The sequence below is a fragment of the Panulirus ornatus genome, chromosome 22 (genome assembly GCF_036320965.1).
Source record: "Panulirus ornatus isolate Po-2019 chromosome 22, ASM3632096v1, whole genome shotgun sequence".
In the NCBI taxonomy this organism is placed as follows: Eukaryota; Metazoa; Arthropoda; class Malacostraca; order Decapoda; family Palinuridae; genus Panulirus; species Panulirus ornatus.
This window is the reverse complement of record NC_092245.1, coordinates 5,974,572-6,000,303: the sequence shown is the minus strand read 5'-3', so window position 1 is coordinate 6,000,303 and position 25,732 is coordinate 5,974,572. Positions and strand designations below refer to the sequence as shown.

The 25,732-nt window shown below is 41.4% G+C and overlaps 1 protein-coding gene across 4 annotated transcripts in view; it reads left to right on the top strand.

Moving 5' to 3' along the window:
• Positions 1-25,732, top strand: part of LOC139756512 (uncharacterized) — a 650,205-nt gene that overhangs the window by 402,434 nt on the left and 222,039 nt on the right. For all 4 annotated transcript variants that reach the window (XM_071675967.1, XM_071675968.1, XM_071675969.1 and 1 more), the window contains 2 exons: positions 12,783-12,956; positions 13,118-24,614. In XM_071675967.1, the coding sequence (XP_071532068.1) occupies positions 12,783-12,956; positions 13,118-24,614 (11,671 nt within the window). The remainder of the gene's footprint in view (positions 1-12,782; positions 12,957-13,117; positions 24,615-25,732) is intronic.

The following is a 25,732-nucleotide window of genomic DNA, read 5'->3' as shown; positions in this document are numbered from 1 at the left end:
AAAGGAAATATTTGTTTACACTCATTCTCTATTTGTCATGTGTAATGCACCAAAACCACAGCTCCTTTTCCACATCCAGGCCCCACAGACCCTTCCATGGTTAACCCCAGATGCTTCACATGGCCTGGTTCAATCCATTGACAGCACGTCCACCCCCTGTATATCACATCATACCAATTCACTCTGTTTCTTGCTCGCCTTTCACCCTCCTGTATGTTCAGGCCCCAGTTGCTCAAAATCTTTTTCACTCCATCCTTCCACCTCCAATTTCGTCTCCCACTTCTCCTTGTTCCCTCTGCCTCTGACACATATATCCTCTTTGTCAATCTTTCCTCACTCATTCTCTCCATGTGTCCAAACCATTTCAACACACCCTCTTCTGCTCTCTCAAGTACACTTTTTATTACTACACATCTCTCTTACCCTTTCATTTCTTACTCAATCAAACCACCTCACATCATATATTGTCCTCAGACATTTAATTTCCAACACATCCACCCTCCTCCACATAACCCTATCTATAGCCCATGCCTTGCAACCATATAACATTGTTGGAACCACTGTTCCTTTAAACATACCCATTTTTGCTCTCCCAGATAATGTTCTTGCCTTCCACACATTCTTCATCGCTCCCAGGACCTTATCCCCCTCCCCGTCCCTGTGACTCGCTTCCACTTCCATGGTTCCATTCGCTGCCAAAACCCACTCATAGATATCTAAAACACTTCACTTCCTCCAGTTTTTCTCCATTTAAACTTACCTCCCAATTAACTTGTCCCTCAACCCTATTGAACCAAACAACCTTGCTCTTATTCACATTTACTCTCAACTTTCTACTTTCACACACATTACCAATCTGAGTCACTAAATTCTACAGTTTCTAACCCGAATCAGCCACCAGCGCGGTATCATAAGCGAACAACAATTGACTCACTTCCCGAGCTCTCTCATCCTGAACAGACTACATACTTACCCCTCTCTCAAAAACTCTTGCATTGCCTCCCTAACCATCCCATCCATAAACAAATTAAATGACCATGGAGACATCATGCACCCCTGCCACAAACCGACATTCACTGAGAACCCATCACTTTCCTCTCTCCCTACTCGTGCACATGCCATACATTGTTGGTAAAATCTTTTCACTGCTTCTAGCAACTTACCTCCCACACAATATACTTTAAAACCTTCCACAAAGCATCTCTATCAACCCTATCATATGCCTTCTTCCGATCCATAAATGCTTCATACAAATCCATCTGTTTTTCTGAGTATTGTTCACATATATTCTTCACAGCAAACACGTGATTCACACATCCTCTACCACATCTGAAACCAACCTGCTCTTCCCCAATCTGATGCTCTGTACATGCCTTTACCCTCTCAATCAATACCCTCCCATATAGTTTCCTAGGAATACTCAACAAACCTATGCCTCTGCAATTTGAACACTCACCTTTATCCCCTTTGCCTTTGTACAATGACACTATGCATGCATTCCACCAATCCTCAAGCACTTCACTATGATCTATACATACATTGAATATCCTTACCAACTAATTAACAACACAGTCACCCCTTTTAAATAGATTCCACTGCATTACCATCCAAACCTGCTGCTTTGCAGGTTTTCATCTTCTGCAAAGCTTTCACTACCTCTTCTCTGTTTATGAAACCATTCTCCCTGACCCTTTCACTTCGCACATCACCCCAACCAAAACACCCTATATCTGCCACTCTTTCATCAAACACATTCAACAAACCTTCAAAATACTCACTCCATCTCCTCACTTCATCACTACTTGTTATTGCCTACCTATTTGCCCCCTTCACTGATGTTCCCATGTGTTCTCTTGTCTTATGCACTTTATTTACATCCCTCCAAAACATCTCACCTCTGCTTCCATGGTTCCATCTGCTGCTATGTCCATTCCCAGATATATAAAACACTTCACTTCCTCTAATTTTTTTCCATTCAAAGTTCATCCTAATTAACTTGTCCCTTTATCCTACTGAACCTAATGACTTTGCTGTTTTAATCACATTTACTCTCAACTTTCTCCTCTCACACACTTTGCAAACTCAGTCACCAACTTCTGCAGTTTCTCACATGAAACAGCTGCTAGAGCTGTATCATCTGCAAACAACAATTGACTTACTTCCCAGGCCCTCTCATCCCCAACAGATTGCATACTTGCCCCTCCCTCCAAAACTCTTGCATTTCCTTCCCTAACCACCCCATCCATAATCATATTAAACAGCCATGGGGACATCATACACCCTTGCTGCAAACTGACATTCACTGGGAATCAGTCACTCTTTTCTCTTCCTACTCATACACATCCATGACAAAAACTTTTTGCTGTTTCTTCCAGCTTGCCTCTCACACCATATATTCTTAAGACCTTCCATAAAGCATCTCTGTCAACCCTATCATACCTTCTCCAGATCCATAAATGCTACATACAAAATCATCTGTTTTTTAAAGTATTTTTCACATACATTCTTCAAAGCAAACACCTGATCCATACATCCTTTACCACTTCTGAAACCTTATTACTCTTCCCCAATCTGATGCTCTATACATACCTTCACCCTCTCAATCAATGTCCTCCCATATAATTTCCCAGGAATACTCAATAGACTTATGCCTCTGTAGTTTGAACACCCACCTTTATCCCCTTTGCCTTTATGCAATGGCACTATGCATACATTCTGCCAATCCTCAGGCACTTCACCACGATCCATACATACATTGAATATCCTTACCAACCAATCAACAACAGGGTCCCCTTTTTTTTTTCTAATAAATTTCACTGCAATACCATCCAAACACGCCACCTTGCTGGATTTCATATATGTATTTTTCTTTTCATACATATTCACCTTTTCCCGCATTAGTGAGGTAGCATCAAGAACAGAAGACTGAGCCCCAGCCCCCTTCTCTGTTCCTTCTTTTGGGAAAGTAAAAACTGGAGGGAAGGATTTTCAGCTTCCCACTCCCACCCGTTTTAGTCGCCTTCTACATCATGCAGGAGATATGTGGGAAGTATTCTTCCCTGTCCTCAAAGGCTGAGACTGAGGTAACTGAATGTGTGTGGATGTAACGAAGATGAGAAGAAAGGAGAGATAGCTAGTATGTTTGAGGAAAGAAACCTGGATGTTCTGGCTCTGGGCAAAATGAAGCTCAAGGGTAAAGGGGAAGAATGGTTGGAAAAGTCTTGCGAGTAAAGTCATGAGTTGGTGAGAGGACAAGAGCTAAGGAAGGAGTAGCACTACTCCTGAAGCAGGTGTTGTGGGAGTGTGTGATTGACTGTAAGAAAGAAAATTCTAGATTGATGTGGGTAAAACTGAAAGTGGATGGAGAGAAATAGATGATTCTTGGTGCTTATGCACCTGGTCACGAGAGGAAAGATCGTGAGAGGCAAAACTTTTGGGATTAACTGAGTGAGTATGTTAGAAGCTTTGATGCAAGAGACCGGGTATTTATAATAGTTGATTTAAATGCAAAGGGGAGTAATGTGGCAGATGAAGGTATAAATGATGTGCACAGGGTATTCAGTGTTGTAAATGAAAATGGTGAAGAGCTTGTGCATTTGTGTTCTGAAAAAAGACTGGTGATTGGGAATACCTGGTTCAAAAAGAAAGATAAACATAAGTATACATATGAGTAAGAGAGATGGTCAAAGGGCATTACTGGATTACCTGTTAATTGATAGGCATGTAAAAGAGATACTTCTGGATGTTGATGCTCTGAGAGGGACAGTTGGAAGGATGTCTGATCACTATCTTGTGGAGGCGAACGTGAAGATTTGTAGAGGTTTGCAAAAAGAAGAAAGTTGGGAAGAAGAGAGTAGTGAGAGTAAGTGACCTTGGAAAGGAGATGTGTGAGGAAGTACTAGGAGAGATTGAAAGTAGAACAGCAGATGGTGAGAACAAATGATGTGAGAGGAGTGTGTGAGGAGTGGGATGTATTTAGGGAAGCAGTGATGGCATATGCAAAAGATGCATGTGGCCATGAGAAATGTGAGAGGTAGGCAGAGTAGAAAGGTTAGTGAGTGGTGGGATGAAGAAGTAAGGTTGTTAGTGAAAGAGAAGAGAGAGGCATTTGGATGATATTTGCAGGAAAATAGTGCAAATGACTGGGAGATGTATAAAAGAAAATGGCAGGAGGTCAAGAGAAAGGTGCAAGAGGTGAAGAGAGGGGAAATAAGGGTTGGGGTGAGAGATTATCACAAAATTTTAGGGAGAAGAAAAAGATGTTTCAGCGATGCTATTTCCTGTGTGTTGGGGTAGTGACATTAATGGATGAAGGCAAGCAAGTATGAATATGAACATGTGCATATATGTATATGTCTGTGAGTGTATGTTAAGTGTACGTATGTGTATATGCATGTATGGGTGTTTATGTATATATATGTGTATATGAGTGGATGAGCCATTCTTCATCTGTTTCCTGGTGCTACCTTTTTGACATGGTATACATGGGGTGTTCAGTGTTGTAAATGGAAATGGTGAAGAGCTTGTAGATTTATGTGCTGAAATAGGACTGATGATTGGGAATACCTGGTTTAAAAAGAGAGATATACATAAGTATACGTATGTAAGTAGGAGAGATGGCCAGAGAGCATTATTGGATTACGTGTTAATTGATAGTTGTGCGAGAGAGACTGAGTACTGAATGGAAAAAGGTGAGAACAAAGGAGGTAAGGGGAGTGGGAGAGGAATGGGATGTATTTAGGGAAGCAGTGATGGCTTACGCAAAAGATGCTTGTGGCATGAGAAGCGTGGGAGGTGGGCAGATTTACCACACATCTCTCTTACCGTTTCATTACTTGCTTGATCAAACCACCTCACACCACATATTGACTTCAAACATCTCATTTCCAACACATCCACCCTCCTCCGCACATCCCCCATCTATAGCCCAGGCCTTGCAACCATATAATATTGTTGGGACCACTATTCCTTCAAACATACCCATTTTTGCTCTCCAAGATGACATTCTCACCTTCCACCTATTCTTCAATGCTCCCAGAACCTTCACTCCCTCCCCCACCCTGTGACTCGCTTCCACTTCCATGGTCCCATCTGCTGCTAAGTCCACTCCCGGATATCTAAAACACTTCACTTCCTCCAGTTTTTCTCCATTCAAACTTACCTCTCAATGAACTTGTACCTCAACCCTACTGAACCAAATAAACTTGTTCTTGTTCACATTTACTCTCAACTTTCTCCTTTCACACACTTTTCCAAACTCATCATCAACTTCTGCAGTTTCTTACCCGAAATAGCCACCAGCGCTGTATCATCAGCGAACAACAACCAACTCACTTCCCAAGCCCTCTCATCCAGAACAGACTGCATACTTGCCCCTCTCTCCAAAACTCTTGCAGTTGCCTCCCTAACCACCCCATCCATAAACATATTAAACAACCATGGAGACATCACGCACCCCTGCCGCTAACCGACATTCGCTGAGAACCAGTCACTTTCCTCTCTTCCTACAAGTACACATGCCTTACATCCTTGATAAAAACTTTTCACTGCTTCTAGCATCTTACTTCCCACTTCATATACTCTTAAAACATTCCACAAAGCACCTCTATCCACCCTATCATATTCCTTTTCCAGATCCATAAATGCTACAAACAAATCCATCTGTTTTTCTAAGTATTTCTCATGCATTCTTCAAAACAGATGTCTAATCTACACATCTACCACTTCTGAAACCACACTGCTCCTCCCCAATCTGATGCTTTGTTCATGCCTTTACCCTCTCAATCAATACCCTCCCATATAATTTCCCTGGAGTACTCAACAAACTTATGCCTCTGTAATTTGAACACCCATCTTTATCCCCCTTTGCTTTGTACAATGGCACTTTGCATACATTCTGCCAGTCCTCAGGCACTTCACCATGATCCATACATATATTGAATATCCTTACCAATCAATCAACAACAAAGTCACCCCCTTTTTTTGATGAATTCCACTGCTATACCATCCAAACCTGCCGTCTTTGCCGGCTTTCATCTTCCGTAAAACTTTCACTACCTCTTCGCTGTTCACCAAACCATTCTCCCTAACCCTCTCACTTCGCACACCACCCCAACCAAAACACCCTATATCTGCCAATCTGTCATCAAACACATTCAACAAGCCTTCAAAATATTCACTTCATCTCACTTCATCACTACTTGTTATAACCTCCCCATTTACCCCCTTCACCGATGTTCCCATTTGTTCTCTTGTCTTATGCACTTTATTATACCTCCTTCTAAAACATCTTTTTATTTTTGTTACTGAATGTATAAGATTGTTACTGAATGTATAAAATGTCTTCCTGGAATTTCAGGAAGCCTAGTTGACAGACCATTTAGGATAACATAACACCTAAAGGTGTATCTCATATGATTACATTCATGTTTTAGACTTGTGGGAGCACATATATGTAATGCTCTTAGATACATAGACGTAACTACAAACATATTTACAGATTGATCAACTACAAACATATTTACAGATTGATCGTGGATTGAAAACAATTAATATATCTCGCAGCGTTGGTAGGCTTCCTGTATATGTTGAAGGATAAGTGATCTAATTCTCTAGTTATCATCTCATCAGGGAATGGCAGCTTGCAATCTTTTTCCTATTCAGTCTTGAATTTAATGATGGGGTGAATGTTATTTAACTCATTAAAGAAACATTACAATCTTAAGAAGATTGCCTAAGGACCATGCATCATCAGCATATCTAAGCCGGATTTTTGGATGGTTACTGATAGAAGTTAGAATCTCTCTCAAAGTATTCCATGAATAAGTTAATGAAAATGGTACTACGGGATTTCCCATGGCTAAACCAGATTTCTGTCTATAGAAATTCCTTCAGTGTATTGGAAAACATTATTGGAAACACAGCTCTATTAAGTCAGTGTAAGTTTTTATGGGTGGGGTGGGGTGGGTAAGCTAAGACTGAGATCATGTAATTTCCTCTGCAGGTAAGTGGTGGTTTCTTCAATTGGGATTTTGGTGAATAGGAAATTAACATAAAAATTAATGAGTTTATGTGTAGGAAAATTAATGTTCTTGGCATTATTTACAAAATCATGAGTTTTTTATGTATGCGATGGATAGATATTTCTTTGCACTTGGCTAAGGTGTTTAGCTAATCATTTGGATAACATATAACCTGAAGAATTAACTGAGGAGATAATTTGTCGAAGGGGACATCCATTTTTGTGAATTTTAAGGAAACTATATACAAACAGGTTAACATTCCTTACAGACTTCAGAATGTCCTGTTGCTTATTTAATAGTTGGTTGAGTCTAGAGTTGAAGGCCTGTACTTTATTACTAAGGGGATTAGAAGTTAATCTTTCATATGTTTGCTATCATTTTAAAGATTTTGTAAACTAGATTAGCAACATTACTGTGCCTGAACATAAACTCATTGATTTTAATGCAAATTCTCTATTCTCCAAAGTACCCTTTGAAGAAACCATCACTTACCTAAGGAGGAAATACCTGATCTCAGTCTCAGCTTACCCCTAACCATAAAAATTTTCATTGACTTAATAAAACTTTGCTTATGATAATGTTTTCTAAGATGCTGAAGTTAATTTTTATAGAGATATCCTTTTAGTCCTATTCTCAATAGCTTATTCATGGAATCCTCTGAGGCAGAGATTCTAACTTTTCTCAGTAACCATCCAAAAATCTGGCTTAGATACACTGATGATATGTGGATCTTATGGCCATCTTCCCAAGATTGTGATGTTTTCTTTGATGAATTAAGTAACATTCACCCCACCATCAAATTCAAGATTGAATGAGAAAAAGATGGCAAATTGCCATTCCTTGATGTGTTGATAATTAGGGAATCTGATCTCTTAAACCATTAAGATCTACAGGAAGCCTACCAATGCTGAGAGCTATATTCATTATTTTTAAGTACATGATCATTCTTTGAAAATATCTGTTGCTATGTCTTTGTTTCTAGTAGTATTATGTACACATGATCCCACAAGTTAGAAGATGAGTGTAATCGTATGAGGTGCACCTTTTGGTAGTTATGTTATCCTAGATGGTTTGTGAACAAGGCTTAATGAAAATCCAGGAAGAAATTTTGTGTCTAGTAACAAAAATATGGAAAAGGATGATGGCTTTAGATGTTTGGTGTTGCCCCTTTTCTAACTTAGTTAATGTAAATAGGTACAGGTTGTACCTCTCTAATCCAGCTCTCTGGTCTGGCATGTTTTGAATCTGGTGCCATTAGTTTGTGGCTCTGCCACCAGGGCAGTGCTGTAAGCAGCAGTAAGGTGCCAAAGTCTGTTTGCACTGTAGCCAAGCTAAATAGCAATCCTGTTAATTTCATTTATTCAGTTTTTGCTGAAAATGAAAGCCAGAAAATTTTAAAGTTTTGGAAAACTTTGAAAGGTGCCGGGAGCACAGAATTAGATGGTGCACTTATAGTATAGAGTGGTTGAAGCTCCCATGTAATGGTGTTAGCATTTCTGGGGAGGTGCTTATCAAGCAGGCCAAAATTTTTCATAGAGAACTAAAGCTAAACTATGTGAATATTTGCAAGTTTAAGTGGAGACATGGGATTTCAGTACATAGTGTGTGCAATGAAAAGCATAGTGCAGACACAAAAGCTTTTTGTGCAAGAATTGAAAGAATCGATAAAAACTCTAGTTCTTCATTAGATAGCCAACAGCAGTTTGTTCAGGGCAAGAGTGGAATGAGCTGGCAAGACTAGGTGTCAGGCATATGTTTACATAGGGGGTTCCCTTAGGGGTCAATTTCTGTTTTCCGGCATTCTCTGTGGTCAGGTAATGGCCAGGCCCCGAGGTTGCTGGATTACAGAGGGTCAACCTGTACTAAAAAGATTTGCTTTTGATATTGCCTTCCAGTATAATAACACTATCAGTGTGACCTTAATTACTATTAGGCCAAATTATTAGGAAAGTGGGAGTATTTATACCATCAGATGTAAGGCATGTAGAGATGTATACATTGGCGAGACATGTAAAACAGACTTGGAGAGATGCTATTGGCACAGTCATTCTGTATGCGAAGGTGACCACAGAGATGTTGTCACTAAACATTAACAAGAAAACAATTACCTTGTAGACTTTAACAACCTAGTTGCATTGTGCCCCTCACCCATAACATCATTGAATCTGTTTTAGATGCTAATACTAAAAACTTTAATTGTCCCCAGGTGACTTTAAAGCACATCCTATTACCAACCAAATCATCAAGACATGATAACATTGGGATTAGTGAACATGCACCTCACTACCCAGGCCAACCGCCCTAACACAACTCCCCTTAACCACAAGGCACCCCCACTTTCCCTGTAATGGTCAGCCAAGTGTATGTATACTTGCCATGCTTGTAATAGGATGTACAATCCTACATGCTGGTGTTGGGATTTAAAAACTTTATAAACTGTTTGCGCATGATGAGACACAACCCCCGTAACCACAAGGCACCCTCACTTTCCTTGTAATGGTCAGACCAGTGTATAACTTGCCATAACTGTAAAGGGATGTACAGTCTTGTGTGCTGGTGTTGGGATTTTAAAAGCTTTATGTACTGTTTGCACCTGTTGAGGCATATTGTCTACGAGAAACGTGTTGTACAATGGGTATTGAAAAATACATGTGAAATATAAATATAATTATCTGAACTAACAAATCAAGAAATGTGTTGTACAATGTGTATTGAAAAATACATTTGAAATATAAATATGATTATCTGAACTACCAAATTGCAATTTTGTGCTAGGAAAACAGACAAAAAAGGCCACATTTGTTCAAACTCAGTCTGTGGCTGTCATGTGTAATGCACCGAAACCACAACTCCCTATCCACATCCAGGCCCAACAGACCTTTCCATAGTTTACCTCAGACATTTCGCATGCCCTGGTTCGGTCCATTGACAGCATATCGACCCCAGTATACCACGTCATTCCAATTCATTCTCTTCCTTGTTCAGGCCCCAATAGCTCAAAATCTCTTTCACTCCATCCTTCCACCTCCAATTTGGTCTCCCGCTTCTTGTTCCCTCCACCTCTGACACATATATCCTATTTCTCAATCTTTCCTCACTCATTTTCTCCATTTGTCCAAACCAGTTCAACACACCCTCTTCTGCTCTCTCAACCACACCCTTTATTTCCACACACGTATGTATATACATGTGTATGGGGGTGGATTGGGCCATTTCTTTCGTCTGTTTCCTTGCGCTACCTCGCAAACGCGGGAGACAGCGACAAAGCAAAAAAAAAAAAAAAAAAATCTCTTACCCTTTCATTAATTAATCAAACCACCTCACACCACATATTGTCCTCAAACACCTCATTTCCATTTATATATTTGATCACCGTTTCCCATGCTAGCAAGTTAGCACCAGGAATAGATGAAGAAAGGCTACATTTGCTCATCCTTTTCCTAGCAGTGATCTGCTGTGTGCCGAAACCACAGCTCCTTATCCACAACCAGGGCCCATAGACCTTTCTGTGGTTTAGCCCAGATCCTTCACATGCCCTGTTTTATGGCAGTACTTCGCTGATGGGTGAAATTGTGATCAAGCATGAGAAAAAATTCTTGTTAAACTCGTCTGCCATTGAAGGATGGAATGAAAAAGATTTTGAGTGATCATGACTTGAACATGCTAGGGGGTTAAAGGCATCACAGGCCAAGTCCACATAGAGGCTGGGCCTTGATTTAGATATAGAAAGTATAATGAAAGGGGAAAAGAAGAGACCAGGGAAAGTATTTACAAATTTTGGAGGAAGTGAAACCTGTCTCTGAAATCATTGTGTTATGGCATTGTTAATGGGAAATACATGAGATTGTAGAGTGTTGCAGAACTTTGAGGGAAAGAAAGAAAACCACACTCTTTTATATGTGATCTGGACATCACCCATCACCACACCACCACAAACACTGCTTCAACCTATCCCGAGACAATGTTTACCTTCACTGCAACTACCTTACAGAGGACACCAAACTCAAGATTGAGGTTGGCACATGAAAATACTAGGAACTTTGTAATAGTGTCTTTTAACTCCCATGGGGCTGAAGTAGTCGTATGCCCCTCCAAGTTTTTATTCCAAACCATGATGTATATATAAGACTTTAACATCTTGGAATCCCTCTTCCAACTGATCCTTAGACTCCACTGGGCTAAGTTTTGGATTCATTGGATATTTCCATTAAAATTTATTTTATTGCAAATTTAATCCTGTAGGTTAAAGACCCATCAGATTGTGTTCAGGATGTAACAGAATAGTTCGTTAGTTCATGACTTTAGTCTGGGATGCTGGGGTTTCAGGAGAACATGAAAACAAGTTGTGCATCACTTCAAAGCAGTTTTTCTTTATTTTACTTAAATGTAATGTTCTGGCTTCACACATAAACAGTGTTCTACACATGTTTACGGTGCTTTAATAATGTGAATTATTTTTTGTTCATTTGTACCTGCAAAAAATTTTCAGTCTGAAATGAGACAGATTGGTCACTGCTCTCCAGTCTTTGATGAGTGCCTGTTTGGCCAGCACATAAATGAGCTGGGTGCCCATCTTTTCATGCAACTGCAGTCTTTTTTATGGTGCAGAGGCTTGTTTATTTGTATTGTATCAAGGTAGATCCAGGTCCAGGAAACCCCTCAGCATTGCTGAAAATTTGAAAAGTAATGTGTGTTATTGTTACTGAATTGCAGATATAGATTAAATGGGGAGTGAGTGGTTTGAAATAAATGTGGGTATGTCACATTGTGTAATGTCACTATGGCTGTTTAATGTTGTAATGGCTGGGGCATTCTTTTATGTACTAAGTTGTCCTAATGATAAGATCAACACGAACTTTTACAGTAACTGAACTTTTACAATAACTTTTAAGACCAGTGATGAGAGCATGTTTGGTGTATTCTGAACCATAATGAAACAGAATTAAGTTTCCACAGTTGTTTTATGGAGATAGAATGGTTTGTGAGGTGAAAGAGATTTTTGTAGGCTAAGAATGTTGGGGGTGCACCTATATATCTGATGAATCAAAAGAACTTAAGCATTATATGTTCAAAGGAGGTTGAAGGAAGTACTTGTCTTAACTCTTAGGAATGGTTGTGAAACTTAAGTTACTGTAGGTCATGGTAGCTTAGAACCAAATGTAGGGATGAATAACTTATCTATTACAGTATAGTTAGTTTTAAAAGGATGGATAAAGAATGAAGTTTGGAAAGAATACCTGGATAAAAGTCTTTTAGGATGGTATGCTTGTATACAACATATAGCAGGTGATAAATTGGTCAAGAAGATATGTAGTATTATATTTGAATATGAAAAGAAGAGGAAGTCTGATGAAAAGATGACTTGAAGGGAGTTATTTGATTAGAACCTGAGGGTACTTGAGTTGAAGATGGTTAGGGAAGTTTTCAGTTCACATCCATTGGGAGCATTTTGTGTGTTGTTTGTGTGAACTTTAATAGTATATCCACCATTTATGGTGAGCAGGAAAAGATATTACTAGGGTATCTATACCCTGGCTGCAGTAAATAAGTTATCATATGATATGCTCTCCGAGAAGTGTAGTTCCCTTTGTAATGTGTTTGATAAAGATATACCAAAATCACGAGAAATGTTTTGAAGTTGTGTAAGAACTGAACTGAGACCAGCACAGGAACTGAAATTATATATTCTTAAGACTATAAGGGTAATTCTTTGTATCATTATGTATGATAAACTGAACTTGTTTTTCATGCTCTTTGTAGAGAACCTGGGCGCTATGAAGGTACAACCAACAGATACAGTCGTTATGAACGAACTAGGAGAGAAGGGGCTCCTTTTGCTTCCAGACCTACAGCTAATAACCGAACAGCTGCCTATAACTCTACTGGTACCCGTTCACGAGGCAGATATGATAACTATGATGAATTTCCCCCTGTGTAAGTTCAAGAATTGGTTGTTTTTCTGTCATTTTGAAAGATTCATTATGATATGAAATAAGATTATATTTTTATATAGTCTTCTTAGCAGTAGGTACTTTAAAATGAGTAAATGATATTTTATTGTTAGATAGATTATAAAGATTCAGATTTCTTGACAGGCGGAGTTATGATGAATTTAGTCAGGGAAGTGGGGCATCCTATGAAGACTCATACGAACGGGAGCTTCGCGAATATGCAGGAAGTCAGAGGTATGGTGATGGTGTTGGTAGTGGAGGTGGTAGTAGCAGTGGAGCTGGAGGCAGTCGGCGGCACAGCTTTAGTCCTGCTCGTCGACGGGATGATCCGTCTCCTGGCTCACAACGTGCTCATTCAAGAGATCGCAGTAGTCTGAGTCCACCTGCTCGTGGTGTATATGAGGATGGTGAATCTGGTGCTCGTCGTACTGCTCGACGCTCCACTAGTGATCATGACAGTTTTCATAGTCAGTCACCACCTGGGTCTCGTGCTGCTTCTCCACCGCCACCTCCACGCCCTTCTAAGGGTGGTTCTGGAGTTTCCTCTCGCTTGGCTCCCCCTAGGTCACCAGGAACTCCTATAGCTGCTTCCCCATCACGCGAAGTAACACTGTTGGATGATCGTTCCCTTCCAGACCCTCGTGATTATAGAAGACGTACCAATGACCTTAAAGACCTTGTTGTGCGTGTCAGTGATGTGCGTCGGCCACCCCCTGCACCACCAGAGTCACCTCACCGCACAGGCTCACATAGACTTCATCGTTCATCTCATACAGAGGATGGGGAAGATGTAGTGAGCAGTAGTAGTGGTGGTGCGGGTGGCCCACAGGACCCTCGACTTTTACACCGCCGTGGTCCTGATGATCCATCTTCTTCTGGGGATGAGCGTCCACCTGATCCTGAAAGACCTCCCAAGAAACCACGCTATAATGAAGTTAGTTATGAAAAGTTAGTAAGTGTGAAACGGCTGGCTGATAGTAGCGATTCAATAACAAATTTCCGACGACCACATGAAGCTCGTAGAGATGGTAGGTTGATGCGGCGTGGTGGAGAGAATGTGCCACCACCACCACGCCATACTGAGGAAGTTGTTCATGATCCAAGGTATCGCAGACCTTCTGTACCAGATGCTGATGATTTGCATTGGCGTCGTGATGCTGTTATTGTGTCTTCCTCCTGTGATGCAGCTGCTGACCATAGTGATGCAAGTCCTCCAGGCACCCCCGTCCGTGATGAGAGGGATGACTCATCAGACCCATTACGCCATACTTTACACCAACACCACCACCATCATCACAACCATCACCATCACCACCACAGGGATCGATACCACAATGTTCCACTTTCTTTGCCATTACCTAGGTTTGCACAACAAGTTCGTGCCCATTTGTCACCACGTGCTGCATCAACATCACCCAAAGGTGCCAGTCTGTTACGATCTCCTCCTTTTAGTGGTGGAGCAAGTTTAGGAGTACGGGGAGATTCCCGAGAAGTTGGTAGTGCTGTGGTAGATACACCATTGTCACCAGGCCCTCGTGATAGTCCTTCTGACTCAGAAGAATCTCCCCTGCCTTCACCATGTAGCCCTTCTATTGACTTAGAACAGCGGATACGTGCATTAGATGAGAAGTATGAAAAATGGTCAGGATCATCAAGGGTGGTGGGAAACAACATAACGGCATCTGTAAGTGAACCTGTGAATGACAGTACGAGTAGTTCAGGTAGTAGTGGGGGTAAGAATGTGCGTTTACCACGAATACTTGATCTTGAGGAGTTGCGGTCACAGCCGTCCGATATCGTTAAATCACTTCTTTCAAAGCGATCAGTCTTTGATGAGGATAGTAAACGATTAGAAAATGTTGGTGATAAATATGAACCTAAACCTTTCACCTCAGCACCACGTACTAGTAGAGCTGGAAGTCTTATACCAAGCCCACCACTGGTGAACACGCATGTACCCCGCCTTCCTGCTACCACGCCTGCTGTGCCCTCTGCCACACCTATCAGTAGCCTGCCAGGTGTTAGACTATCCAGTCATCAAGCACAGCAACAGCAACCCATCACTTCAAGTCCTTCACAAGTTCCTAGGGTGTTTGTTTCTGTTCCGCAGGTCAGTAAGTCTCAGGGATTGTCACCGTTACATAGACCTGCGGTTTCCCAGGCAGTCCGCCCACCTGCCTCTAGCCCTGGCTTTAGTCCCGGTGTCAGTCCTGGTGTAAGTCCTGCCCATCCACCATACATGTCTCCAGTAACACCTGTAAGTCCTGCACCTCCCCTCACCACCACCTCTTCCATTGCTACCGCCACCAATACTACCTCAGCTGCCACACCACTCAGACGCACCCCAGTGCCACCCCGCTCAGTGCGTCTAGATGTGCCAGTTATCTCTGGGGAGGAAGGGGAGGTCTCTGGGGGTGTGTCGTTAAGTGGAGTGGTTACAGTTGTTGCAGACACTCGTGTTACTGGTGTGGTGTCAGTGACACAATCAGTGTCAAGCAGCAAGTCGGTGCTGACCACTACCACAAGCCTTCTGCATCCGTTGTCTAGCCCTGCTGTACGGCCTGTTGCAGGAGAATCTGCACCACATAATGTACCTGAGAGGAGTGGCAGTCATGCTCTCCCATTAGTAATAAAGGAAGAGCCTCACATGGAGGAGGCAGGGGACCCTATCCTTCTAGGATTAAAAACCGAACAGTCCAGGTTGGAGGATGTTAAAACCAAAGAGTGTGTTAGGGAAATTAGTGAATGTAAGGACACAGTTATATCTATTGCCTCAGAACACATTAACACCCACGTGAAAATCGAACCAGTAAAGATAGAGACTATTAAGACAGAAAATATTAAAGTAGAACCTTTTAGATCAGAAATTATTAAGACTGAAAATATAAAGATTGAAAATGACTTGTTAGAATCTCTGAAAAGTGAGACAGATAACAAAGAAGTGATTAATAACCATAAACGCAGACACAGTAGTGTTGAAAGTGATGTTCGTTTTAGGGTGGATGTGAAAACTTTTGAACCTGATTCCAAACGCTTTAGGTATGATGGAGAAGAGGAGAAAGTGCGAGAGAAATTGGGTAAAGAACGAAGGGACTCTCGTGATGCAAGAGATACTAAAAAGAGTGAACGTGAAAAGAAGGGTAGGTGTGGACGAAGGGATGAGTTGCGGGAAAACCAGGATGAAAAAGTGAACAACAGAACTTTTGATGTATCAGAAACAAAACAGAAAAGAAAATCATATGAAAATAAAGTTGAAGATAAAAAAGAAGAAAAGAAAGAAAGGAAAAAAGAGAAATATGAGGAAAAGTTTCATGACAAACTGGAAACTCGGATTTTGGATAAAGTGTGTGATAGAAAAAGTGAAGACAGAAAAGATGAAAAGAAAGAAGAAAAAAAGGAGGAAAAGAGAGAAGAGAGAAGAGAAGACAGGAAAGAAGAGAAACATGAAGAAAAGAAAGATGAAAGACGAGAAGAGAAGAAAGAAGAAAGAAAAGAAAATGCTCGTGAGGAAAGATTAAAAGGTGAAGGAGAAAAAAGAAGGCATAGTGAAGAAAAGAGAGCAGAACCCAGAGACCAGAAGCACAAAGAAAGAAAGGAAAAATCTAAAGATAAGGAAAGACTCAAAAGCTCTTCTGCTCCTTCAAAATATGAAAAGGAGACAGAGAAAGAGAGAATAAGAGAAAAAGATAGGGAAAAAGAGAAGGAGAGAGAGCGAGAACGTGAGAAAGATGAAGAAAGGGAGCGAGAAAAGACTTTAGATAAAGAACGGGAAAAGGAAAAGGAAAAAACGATGGAAAAAGAGAAGTCTATGGAAAAGGATAGAGAAAAGGTCTGTGAAAGAGAGAGAGAAAAAATTATGGAGAGAGATAGAGAAAAAGCCATGGAGAGGGAGAGAGAGAAAGCTCTTGAGAGAGAGAGAGAAAAAGCTCTTGAGAGAGAAAGAGAAAAAGCTCTTGAAAGGGAGAGAGAAAAGACCCTTGAGAAAGAGAGAGAGAAATTGCTTGAAAAAGAAAGAGAAAAGGCTTTTGAAAGAGAAAGAGAAAAAGCACTTGAAAGAGAGAGAGAAAAAACTGTTGAAAAAGAAAGAAAAAAGGCAAACGAAAAGGAGAGAGAAAAGACAGCTGAGAAAGATAAGATATTAGAAAAGGAAAGAGAAAAACTTCTTGATAAAGATAGAGAGAGGGAACGGGAGAGAGAGAAAGAAAAAATAAGGGCTAATGAAAGAACTCGTGAACGTGAGAAAGAAAGAATTGGAAGAATTAACCACCGTGATAATGCTGAGAGAAGTGAAGGCAGGCGTGATGGGCGGCATAACAATGACCATCGCCATAATGACAAGCGAAGAGACTCTCGGCATGAAGCACCAATCAGGCATCACCATAGGTCATATGAAACTAATGACATTTTTAATGATATGGCTAAGCACAAATTGCGTAAGACTCATCTTCTTGAAACAGATGAGGATGAGATTCTTGAGTTAAGTAAAATGTCTGTTCATTATTCCAGCAGTGAGGACATATCAATAACAAATCATGACAATTGTATATCTCGCTTAGAAGAGTCAATACATCATATGGATAAATCAGAATTACATGAAGAACCTGAAGAAAGGAGAGGTGATAGGTTGCGTGATGGTCGCCGGAGGAAGCATGATTCTGGCAAAAGTGACAAGAGTGATGGAGAGGCACGGTTAAAAGCAACATCCAGCAGAGCAAAGACAACTCCTCCTCTCTGTACACGAGGGAAAATTCGCACAGATTCTCTTGATTCTCAAGTACCTGCCAGTGATATAGCAACTTCTGATGATGAGGTGACAAGAACTAAAATGGGGCCAATAGTAAGGCGGAATAGCACCAGTAATAAATCACAGCAGCAGCATATGAGAACAGGAATGACTGCAAGTCAAAAGAACAAACTTACTAATAAAACAAAGTCAATATTTGATCCAGAAAGTGATTCTTGTGATAGCTTGACGGGTTCTGGTGGGGAGGTTGAGGATGGTGAAGAGGAAGAAGCACCTAAAAAGCACTCCATATTTGACATTCCAGATGAAGATGATGGCATCTATGACATGTATGATAAAGTTAAAGCAAGAAGACTAAAGCGACAACAGAAGCAAGAGGAGGAAAGAAGACAACAAGAAATAAAACAGTTACAGATGCAGAAGTATCGTCAAAACCAGAGAGCTAGAAAGGAGAAGAAAGCAACGCCTCCTGTGCATTCAGACATATCAGATTCTGAGGAGGATGGAGATGGTAGTAATCGTGGACAAAAGCGTGGGCATGTTCAGCAAGCCAGTTCAGATGAAGATGCTGTTCGTAAACGCCGATCTTCACAGGTATCTTCTGATGAATCTGATGAGTTGTGTCCAAGGCAGGATAAGAAGAAAGTGTCATGTATTTCTAGTTGTAAAAAAGAAGCAAAACATAAGATTAAGAATATGATTGTATCTGATGTTACTACAGATGATGAAGTTGTCATAAATTCACCTAGATATCCCTCCAGTATGAAGCCAAATAGTATTCCTGATGTTATAGAATCATCAGATATTATTCAAAGCCATGGAGACCATATCTTTATTGATTCAGATACTGAAAGTGAGGCACATGCTAAAAAATCCAACAAATCTTTGCGACAGCTTGAATCAGAAAGTGAGGTGTCAGATGTTTCGTCACATACTAAACCACCTAAACCAGCTGCACGAGTAAAGGTTCGTGATAAGGAGCGTAAACCTGGTCGTATCCGTGAAAAGCCTAAGAGAGGGGTTAGCATTAGTAAAGAAATCATAACAACTTCAGAGGACAGTGATGCAGCAATGTCTTTGGAAGATTCTCGTGTTATCCGCCCAAAGGTTAAAGCAGAAGCAGTAGAAGTAAGACAAGAAAAACCTACTTTGCAACCACAGAGGGAAAGAAAGCGCACAGGTGAAAGTGGAGTTACGCGGGATAAGATACCTTCAAAGAAAGATGAAAGAATGGAAATCATATTTGGTCACATATCAGATGACTCAGACCCTACTCCAAATCTGCCTTGTGTATGCCCTGCTTCTGCTACTACAAGAAGAAAAGGATCTGCTTCATCAGGAACCTCTACAGCTCCTTTACCATTATCTCCTGCACCAACTAGACTAACTGTATGCGAGGTTTATGATACTGATTCTGATGACACACACATTCCTCCCACACCAAATGCATCAAGACATTGTCATGTTAGAACTAAACAATCTTCTCAAGATGCATCATGGTTAGAAACCAAAAGTGAGTCTAAAGTTGAAAATAAAATCAAACCTGAGTGTAGGATGGAGGAACGACGAAGTTTGAAAAAGGAGAAACCTCGACGTGATCCACCTCCACCTTCAGAAGTCATTAGAACGTTATCAGATTCAGGAAAAGGTAGCTATTGCAGTGCAGTCACCAACAGTATAACTAATACTATTGCTAGTGTGAACAGTAGTAGTAGTCCTATGGAGGATATTTCTCAGACAGAATTGCATCAGTTAACAGAAGTTATTAAAGAGGAGCCAGAGTATCAGGACTCTGAAACCAGTTTTACTATAGATACTTTCCATGCCACTGATGAAGACCTAAGTGAGCAGCATGACTCTCGTAAGGACAAGAAAAGGAGGAAAAGGCAAAAAAGAGAAAAGGATAGCAGTCGTGGCCGACGTCACCACCATCTGCTTGGTGGTCATGTTCCTGAAAATCAAAATGATCATCACAGTCTTGACCAGTTGGCTCTGCTGCGCATAGATACAGCCTCACCACAAAGCCCACATGTCTTATCTTCTCCATGCATGCTTAGTCCACAGGATAAGATGGTAGTAAGTCATGGACCACCAGCTCCTGTTAGTCCACGCAGTCCACAAGGTATGCCCCAGTCTGAAGTATCACTATGTAATTCTTCTCATACTGGTATACCCCATAGCCCTCTTGAGCCTCCTCCACTCCAAAGCCCACCCACACATGGACTTTTTCAGGACTCCCAGGAATCTATTGAATCTAGAGAAAGTAATGAATCCTCTGAGGTTAAAGAAAGTCGTAGTCCACATCCACTTAATGCCCTTCCGCCAGATGCAGCTGAGTCAGCAGTACAGAGCCTCACAACTCATGTTCCTTCATCATCACCCTCCACGGCACATGAGCCAATATTTGAGGATTTAACTGAAGCATCTAATTTGAGTGCTCCAGACAACTCTGTTGATGCTGATGCTGCTACCAGTGGAAGTGGATCAGGGAAAGCTTCTAGAGCTGTCATTTCTCAAGAAGAGACCCTCAATGCAGTGGCAGGACTTTTAGCATGTTATGATGAATATAGTGATGATGCAGGTGTGCAGCCAGCTGTTGAGGAGACTCTCATGCCTCCAGACACTTCAGCAGCTGCTGAGGATGCTTTTGAGGAAGCTCAAAAAGCTGCTCAGATGCTACAGAGTGAGATGCCTGGAGAAAGAGAAGATTCATGGCCACAGCAACCACCTCATAATCCACCATCAGCCCCAGTAAAAATTACTGAAGAACCTGATCCTCAGCCAGTGGCGCCACAAGAGGAAGAAGAGGAGGAACATGAACCGGAAGCTGAAGATCAGGTACCACCAGACAGTCCAGCATCCATGCAGTCAGAGCCTGAACTGCAAATTGATGAAGACCAACCTGACCCCACTGATGATTTAGATTCATCTGCATTAACTCTTGAAGAGCCGAGAGCACAAACTCATAATGAGGAAAAAGACAGTAATCTTTCAGCTCATGATTCCGCATGGCCTAATGCTGATGAAAAATCAGACTCTTTGCGTCCTCCATCAGCACCACCTGCACTAGGAGATGAAGTTCATGATGAAATTAAGAAAATGGAAGAAACTAAGAAGGTTGAGCAGATACAGCAGCAAAAAGTCGAGAATTCTTCTCAGGCAGTAATAAGTTCTTCCTCCTCAGCTGCTCTTGAGAAAATAAGCCCACCAGAAGTGGCTTCATCTAAAGTATCTGTTGAGACATCTCAAACAGCAGTCACACATACCAATGATACAGTCTCACTAATGCCCTCGGATTCATGTGTTAAAACTGTCTCTGCAGTGCCTCCACCACCTCCTCAGAAGTCAATATCAGATTCTGTGAGACTTGCAACATCCCCTTTGAAATGTACAACGGCTTTAATGAAATCCACAAGTGTTGCAGTAGAATGCAAGACACCTCCTGAAAAGCCTGCATCAGTGTCTGCTGAGCCTGACTTGGACCCTTTAAAATCTGACTCTCTTCCTGTAAAAACAGAAACCTCTTCTTGTTGTGTAACAGATAAACCAGTGTTAGGGACATCATCAGTACATTCTGTAGCAACACATACAAAACATACAACAGATATTGTAAACACAGTTGTCACATCTGTATCTTCTTCCTTTCAGCCCACTCTTGTTGACGAGTCTCATAAACTGAAGGTAGATGAAAGCCAGGTTTGCACATCAGAAATTACAACATCTTTATTGCCTAATTTGCCTGTAACCATTCCAACTTCTGTTCCTTCTCTAACAATACCTACTCCTACTTCTGTTGATTCTTTGTGCACCACTTTACCTTCTGCAGTTTCTTCAGTAAATACTACAGCAACTGTATCAACACCTGTTACTGCACCAGTCTCCACTTCATTGTCTTCCACTGTGGCTCCATCTTCTGCATCCACTACAATGCTTAGTCCAGCTACTTTGCCAGTTTCATCGAGTGTGACCACATCTGCTTCCATTCCAACTCCCATATCTGTATCTACTTCCACTGCATCTCCCAATTGTAATCCCATTTTGGTTACCACATCAGTTCATACTTCTTCTCCTATTCTTGCTCCTGCACCAACACAGGCTTCTATATCATTAACTACAACCTCTCTTGCACTGACCTCCACTTCATTACCTTGTACCACCTCAGCCCTCATTCCTGTTAAGCCTAATCAGATATCTGCTTCCACATCAGTAACCACACAAACTTCATGTGCAAAACCTACTCATGTACTAACATCCACTTCAGTGTTGTGTACCACTTCTACCCTCAATCCCAGTTTTATTTCCAGTTCCACATCAGTACCTTCTCATACTACAGCTACTCCAAATCCTACCCCAATGGCTGTTGGTTCTTCTGTAATAATTTCTGCTTGTTTATCAAGTACTTGTACAATGACAACTACTACCCTTTCCTCTCCCAGTCTCATACCTGCTCTTGTTACAGGACCTGTTCCCTCCTCAGTGCCCATTCCAGCCACAGAACCAAAAACTGCTATAGAGCCAATAGAAATCAGAGACACAAACATTAACCTAGATAAGATTATAAAAGAAGAAATCTCATCTGATGCAGGCAATGAGGTGGAGTCTTTCAGTTGTAAGGAATCAGTATCTACTAGTATTTCGACAATAGTCGCAGACACTAAACCTTTAGACACAAAAGACACTATAGAGTCCATAAGTCCAACAGATGTAACAATAAAGACAGAAACATCATCACAGTCAGAGGATAGTTTATATATGCACTCCAGAGAAGGACCCAAGGGGATATCCTTAGGTGATGAGACACATGAATCTGAAGCAATTAAAGTTGAATGTGCTAGTAATCCAGTGGCAGTTGAACGTGCATTAGCAAGTCTTCAGACAATTGTCAGTGAAACAGCTACTCATCCTGATTTAGAGAAAGCCTCACAACCAGTTACGGAGGAAGCTTCACTTAGTATAGAACAGAAACCTAATTCAGATATAACACCTTCCAAGTCATCTGCACCTCCTCATCCACAGGATGACTTAGCCAAACTAGAGCAAGTCTGTTCAGAGATACAAAGTCAGAGTGATGAGGGCCCTTTGGTGGGAAAATCTTTTAAGGAGAAAAGTACCCCACTCCCTGAAGAAATCAACAAGAATCCAAAAGTACAGGAACGTTCAGTTGTTCCAGCTCGAGGTAGAGGGCGAGGACGTGGGCGACGAGGAGGAAGACGGGCTACTGAGGTACAAGAAGAGACCTCAGGTACTGTATTACCTATTACTCGCTCAGGTGTTGCAGCACGTGGCAAAGGTCGAGGCCGAGGACGCCAGACACGTAACAGTGAAAGCCAGAAGGATGTACCTCTGACAGACCTTCCTGTAAATCCTGCTGCAGATAAAACTTTACCAGAACCTAGACGAAGCAGTCGCACTAAGCGTGCACGAAGGCATCCAGATATGGTAGATCATGAAGAAACCAGTGGGCGTCGGCGCCGTGGTCGTGGTGGTCGTGCTAATCAGTCAGAGGATAGTCGCCCAGTGCCAACGCCAACAGCTTCTGATGTGTATGACTTTCATGAATCTGAAGATGAAGATATCAATTTGGGTCTTGCCAAAACCAAAATCAAGAAGGAATCAGCTCGATCAGTTGCAGGTCGAAGCCCAGTCAAACCGGATTCAGAAGAAGTTCGTCGAGTGGAGAGTGATGATATTCGTCCTGCTGCACCAACGACGAGGAGATCAGGTCGGCTACGTGATAAAGCAGCTGAGGATGAGCCACAAGTCTTAGGTGTAGGTGAAGAAGTAGGTGGTAATGAACCAAGTGTTGTGCTGGATAATGGAGTTCCTCAGCAACCTGCACCAACAGGTACACTACCTGTAAATGTGAGCACAACTGTAACATCTACAGTTCAGGTTATGCACACTCGTGGTCGTGGCCGTGGTAGACATCGTGATGTAGATGTTAAACGTGATGCTGATACTGAGGAGGAATCATCTGTTCGCAAGAGTCTTCGTGGCCGGCCACGCTCCTTTGATTCACAGTCAGAAACTGATAAACCTATTCCCTGTACCTCACAGACTATATCCTCAGTCACAAACACAGTAACATCTGTTTCGACAGTGGTTACAAGTGTAGTTACTACAACTAGTACAGCTGCATTGGTAATACCCTCTGTAGAAGAACGTAAATCCGAGGCTGAACTTGTGGATCCAGTAACAGGTGTAGTGACACGTGTAAAAGTTTGTGAAGAAGGCCAGTATGTCACAGACAGTGGTGAAACAGCTATTCCTCCCACAGCACATTCTTTACCTGCTGCAGACCATCTCAGTAAGCAGCAAGGTGTACCTTCATTAGTATGTACTAGCAGTAATAATAGCCTCAATACTGTAGGTAGCAGCAGTAATATGGACACTTCTCATTCATCAGCTTTTACTAGCAGATGCAGACCAGGTGTTACTATGACAGTTGTTAACAGTAGTAATATTGGTGTTCCACTGGTGAATGCTGGTCGTGTAGGAGAGGTAAGCGTGGAACTAGTCACCAGGGTCCGTGCCCCTATTCCAGAGGTTTCAGTAGGTGCCCCTACCATGGTGCCTACTATGTCAACTGCCATACCAACTACCTTGACTTCTACTCTGACCTCAGCCCAAGTACCAGCTGTTCGTACTGCTGTACCTGCTGTGGTAACCATAGGAGGAGCTCCACGACCTGCTGTAACCACACCAGTTTATATTAGCAAACAAAAACCCCTTCAGCTACAGCAGCAGCAGACACAGGTGCAGCAGCAACCAGTTCAGCAACAGCAGCAGATATCCCAGCAGCAACAGTTGCAGCAAAAGCAGACACAACAGCAACAGCATGTACAACAGTCACAACAGGCACAAGCGCCACCAACACAGCAACAAGCACAGTCAAAGGTATGGTAGAATATTATGATTGTAAGACCCTTTCAGAAGGGTCTTTCATGTAATCCTGTCTCTAATAGGCATTTTTTAAGTAAATGACACATTCATGAAATGAAAATATCTATTTATCTGTCTCTAGCTTTATGCCCCTGTACAACAGAATACCCCATTGAAAGTCACCTTCTAATACCATGTTTTTTGTTCAGTTCACAATGTTTCAGATACCTTCTGCATGTCGCCATTTTCCCATTCTTTTGTTCGAGGAAACAACCAATTATTTCATTTGTATACTGATTCCATGGGGCTACACTGTCTCATTTTGATATCACTCTCACACCCTCTTGATTTCTTTAGTTTTAGTCATTTCTTTTACATCATCCAATTTCTTTCTCTGAGGCAACCTTTATTCACTTAAAGAAATTGAAATCATACTTCTGTCTATGCAGTCTTTATTCCCATATCCTCTCCTCTCCACTTTGAGATTTAGCTTTCACCTATTCCCATTCTTTTCTGTCAGATTGACATTACATCATGAAATTATACAAACTATCTTTCTTATCCTGCCCCAAGACTCCTTTGATGGCATTCCTGCAGTGCTATGAAATTCATGTCCACCAGCTGGGACCATAGTTCAAAAGTGTGTTGATATGGTGTGGTTGTCATAGTAGCTGGTGAAGTGTATTTGAAAAATAGATGTTTGATGTATAGTGTGGAAGCTGCATCTAGGATATGAGAGTCTTAAAATGTTTTGAATCAGCTTCTAATATTGAATAAATGGGTGGTGCCCAGATTTCCTATGAGAAAGCATAACTTACTTTTGTCTTGGAAAAGTAATTGTGGATATTTGTTTATGTAATGGAATAGAGTTCGAGATTAGGTTGGGAGCTGAAGGGGCATTTGTTTGGGGCTTGCATGTTCATTACAATGTAAATGTGTTTTGATATTATGGTCTTTGCAGGGGATGGAGGTATGTGTAAGTATGGGGGATGAGAATATTTTTATTGCTTCGAAAGTTGGAAGGTGGTTATGAAGTGGTTTGGGTGGAAGGGGGTTGGTCATACATCAGGTGGAATTATATTAGAAGTACTTTCAGTTTGGTTTGCTGATGTTATCTGTGTGGATGCAACCAA